This window comes from Olea europaea, unplaced genomic scaffold (genome assembly GCF_002742605.1).
Source record: "Olea europaea var. sylvestris unplaced genomic scaffold, O_europaea_v1 scaffold1196, whole genome shotgun sequence".
NCBI classification, from domain to species: Eukaryota; Viridiplantae; Streptophyta; class Magnoliopsida; order Lamiales; family Oleaceae; genus Olea; species Olea europaea.
This window is the reverse complement of record NW_019229376.1, coordinates 67,278-71,646: the sequence shown is the minus strand read 5'-3', so window position 1 is coordinate 71,646 and position 4,369 is coordinate 67,278. Positions and strand designations below refer to the sequence as shown.

At 32.8% G+C, this 4,369-nt stretch overlaps 1 protein-coding gene across 1 annotated transcript; it reads right to left on the bottom strand.

Moving 5' to 3' along the window:
* Positions 1–2,481: 2,481 nt before the first annotated feature.
* LOC111374025 lies at positions 2,482–2,868 on the bottom strand. Its single transcript, XM_022996632.1, has one exon. The coding sequence runs from the start codon at positions 2,866–2,868 to the stop codon at positions 2,482–2,484; it is 387 nt and encodes a 128-aa protein (XP_022852400.1).
* Between the last annotated feature and the right edge of the window lie 1,501 nt (positions 2,869–4,369).

Here is a 4,369-nt window from a genome sequence, read left to right as displayed (position 1 = left end):
ATATAATATCTTTTATCATTCATTCCAAATAAAAAAAAATACTACTGTATTCTAACCCTACCCAATCTACAGGTGTTGGCATTCATTGTTAAGGTCGAATTACCTAGAATGATTCACCAAACTTGAAAAATTAGAAAATAGAACTAGAAATATGGAAAAAATGACAAAAACTCACGAGACACCCAAATAACATTCTTGACTCTAAGATATGCTTTCAACAAACCATCAATATATTTTTTGGTTAAATGAGAATTCCTAATTGTAAAAAAAAAAAAAATTATAAACAATTATTAATAAGAAACAAGGTCTATAAACTTCAATATATAGAGTCTAACTTATTCGAATCGCCTTTTTCTCGAGCCTGATATATATAATTAATTACAATCTATTCAATGAGCCCAATATTGATATACTTATACTTGTTCTTTCGAAATTTAATTATTTGACTCATATAGAAAATATGAATTTAAAAACTATTTCATTTTACTAAAATTTTCAAGATATAAGAAAAGCATATAAAACAAATACTTATTTTTTTTATTTTTTTTTTGGGTGCTACAATCTCCTATCCTTAAAAATATTTTCGTCCTCGAAAATTATCTTAACTAATCGAAGAGTTCTGGATACTTAATTTTAAGCTCATCCTCCTTTTCCCATGTTGACTTTACGCCATTGCACCTTGACCAGTGGAACTTCTTTGTTCTTGAGTTGATGCATAGTTAGTATTCGACTCTATAAAGGAATGGGAAAAATGTAATCATTAAACAATAAAATAGGAAAACATTATGCCAAAAAAAAAAAAAAAACCTATATATATAAAGAATGTTTTACTTACCAATATCACTATCACCATTATCATCATCGTTACCATCTGGAGATTTCTCATCTTCACTGTAATATTCATTCAATGTATCATCTTCCTCTTTCGAAGTATCATATATAACATCATTCATATTTTAATTTATTGATTCCACAACTATTTGTAATGCTTCATTTTCAATAATATCTGGCTCAACATATCTTCTATGGCATACTTGAGAGTCAAGATCTTCCTGTTGTATTAGCAAGACGATATATGATGACTCATTTTCCTAAAACATTACTTGCTCACTACCACCATCATTTTTTTAGAAATGTCCCATATGCCTCTGTGTTGTACCTTTTCCACTACCTTCCATTGTGAACCCAACAAAAGATCATCCATACAAAATTCTTGTGCTTGGATGCCAAGTATATAAGAATTATCCATATACCATTTGCGATTCACATTGATAAAAGTAAGATGATAATCTACAACCGTTCTTTTTTGCTTTGGATTATTATTGTACTAATTGTACTGGAACAAAGTGACGCGATAGTAAAAACGTACACAAACTCAATAACATCACACAATATACCGAAAAAGTTGATTTTCTCATCTCTTAGCACCATTACTCCGTTATTTTGTGTTGTACGACAATCATCTCAATCTTTAACAAGGAATCATACCACATTAGCAATATAACCCAAATAGGGAAATATTCTAAAATTCGATTGACATGCTATTGCGTACAGTTCTTTGCTTGCACCCGAATCCTTTTGATTATATAATCTCGTTATCCATACCAATAAAAACATATTAATCAATATACCTTTAGACACAAATGTTATGTTACTTTAATAAATAATTAAGGCACGTACTATAACTTACATGTGAAGCAAACCATCTAGGAAACAATTCTTTTTTTCCCCCAATTGTTATGATTTTATTGTTGCATGTAACAACCCAAAATTTTTATTTATTTATTCTAAACGTGAAATGCTTATTTAAGGTAGAGAATGATTTTCTACGTGTATTCTATCTATACCATTTTTATCACATCACAAAGCCACACGTTTTCCCATGTTAGTGGCTCGATTTACTAATTTGCCTTTTATTTACATACGTGTCTATCAATTCATTTCAATTCAAACAAGACAAATTACCAAATTATCAATCAAGGACGGCTGACATCATGGGAGCATAAGGTCATGATTATTGTGTACTATTCCAAGAAAGTTGACTATTATATAATATCTTTTATCATTCATTCCAAATAAAAAAAAAAATACTACTGTATTCTAACCCTACCCAATCTACAGGTGTTGGCATTCATTGTTAAAAAAAAAAAAAATTATAAACAATTATTAATAAGAAACAAGGTCTATAAACTTCAATATATAGAGTCTAACTTATTCGAATCGCCTTTTTCTCGAGCCTGATATATATAATTAATTACAATCTATTCAATGAGCCCAATATTGATATACTTATACTTGTTCTTTCGAAATTTAATTATTTGACTCATATAGAAAATATGAATTTAAAAACTATTTCATTTTACTAAAATTTTCAAGATATAAGAAAAGCATATAAAACAAATACTTATTTTTTTTATTTTTTTTTTGGGTGCTACAATCTCCTATCCTTAAAAATATTTTCGTCCTCGAAAATTATCTTAACTAATCGAAGAGTTCTGGATACTTAATTTTAAGCTCATCCTCCTTTTCCCATGTTGACTCATCCAGTCCATGGTTACGCCATTGCACCTTGACCAGTGGAACTTCTTTGTTCTTGAGTTGATGCACCTTTTTGTCCAAAATCATCATTGGAATTTCTTCATATGACAAGCCCTTTTGTACTTTCAAAGTTCGATAACTTACAACATGATTGGGATCGTGAACATATTTTCTAAGCATTGAGAAATGAAACACATTATGCACTGCTACCAATTCGGGTGGTAAGGCAAGTCGGTAAGCCACACTACCAATCCTTTCAAGAATTTCAAATGGTCCAATGAACCATGATCTCAATTTCCCTTTTTTCCCAAACCTCAGCACACCTTTCATTGGTGCTACTTTTAGAAAAACTTTATCACCCACTTGAAATTCTAAATCTTTTCTTTTATGTAAGCATAACTTTTCTGTCGGTCTTGCGTTGCCTTTATTCTTGCTCTAATCTTATCAACTGTCTCAACTATTCGTTCAATGATTTCGGACCCAAAATTCTATTCTCTCCAACCTCGTCCCAATGGATAGGAGACCTGCACTTCCCACCATAAAGAGCTTCATATGGGGTCATGCCTATTGTGGCCTGAAAGCTATTGCTGTAAGCAAACTCTACTAATGGGAGATGTGTTTCCCAGCCACTACCAAGATCTAAAACACATGCCCTTTACTTATCTTCAAGGTTTGAATGGTTCTTTCTAACTGTCCATCTATTTGTGGATGATAAGCAGTACTAAACTTTAGTTTTGTCCCCATGGCTGCTTGCAAATTTTCCAAAATTTTGATGTGAATCTCGAATATCTACCTAAAACAATGGTAACAAGAACTCCATGCAATCAAAATATCTCTTTGATGTATAACTGTGCGAGCTGTTCCATATTGAAATTTACCTTGATTGGTAGAAAATGGGCCGACTTCATCAAACGATCAACCACTACCCAAATAGCATTGTGACCTCTTGCTGATCTCGGAAAACCTACCACAAAGTCCATCGCTATGTGTTCCCATTTCCATTCTGGAATATCCAAGAGGTTCAATAGCCTTGATGGCCTTTGATGTTCTGCCTTGACCTGCTGACAGATAATACATTTCTCCACAAACTGACCAATTTCTCTCTTCATGTTTTTCCACCAAAATGTATCTCGAAGATCCCGATACATCTTTGTACCACATGGACGTAGTACATATGGGGTGGAGTGAGCCTTTTCTAGTATCTTGTTTCTTATACTTTCATCCTCAGGAACACGCAACCTTCCTTTAAAAGTCAGCATGTTGTCTGCAGATATTTCAAATCCTATACGTTTGTTTGCACCAATCTCAGCCTTAATCTTTTGTAAAAATGGATCCTTATTATGTGCTTTCTTGATTCGACCCCGAAGAGTGGGTTGAATCATAAATGGTTTTATTGTTGTTATAGTCTAGGTCGATGGAGTGATGATTTCTAGTTTCAGTTTCTCAAAATCCCTAATCAAGTATTCCTCCACTGTGGGTAAAACTGCCAACTGTGATCATATCTTCCTACTTAAGGCATCTTCGACTATGTTTGCCTTACCCAGATGGTAAAGAATTGTACAGTTATAATCTTTCACTAATTCCAACCATCTTCTCTGCACTATATTCAATTCCTTCTGTGTGAAGAAGTATTTGAGACTCTTGTGGTCTGTATAGACTTCACACTTTCCACTATAGAGATAATGACACCATATCTTTAAAGCGTGAACTATCGCCACAAGTTCCAAGTCGTGTGTCGGATAGCTCATATTGCTTCAACTGTATAAATTTTACCTGTCTCAAAGCGTAAGCAACCACTTTTCCTTGTTGCATCAGAACACAACCTAAACCC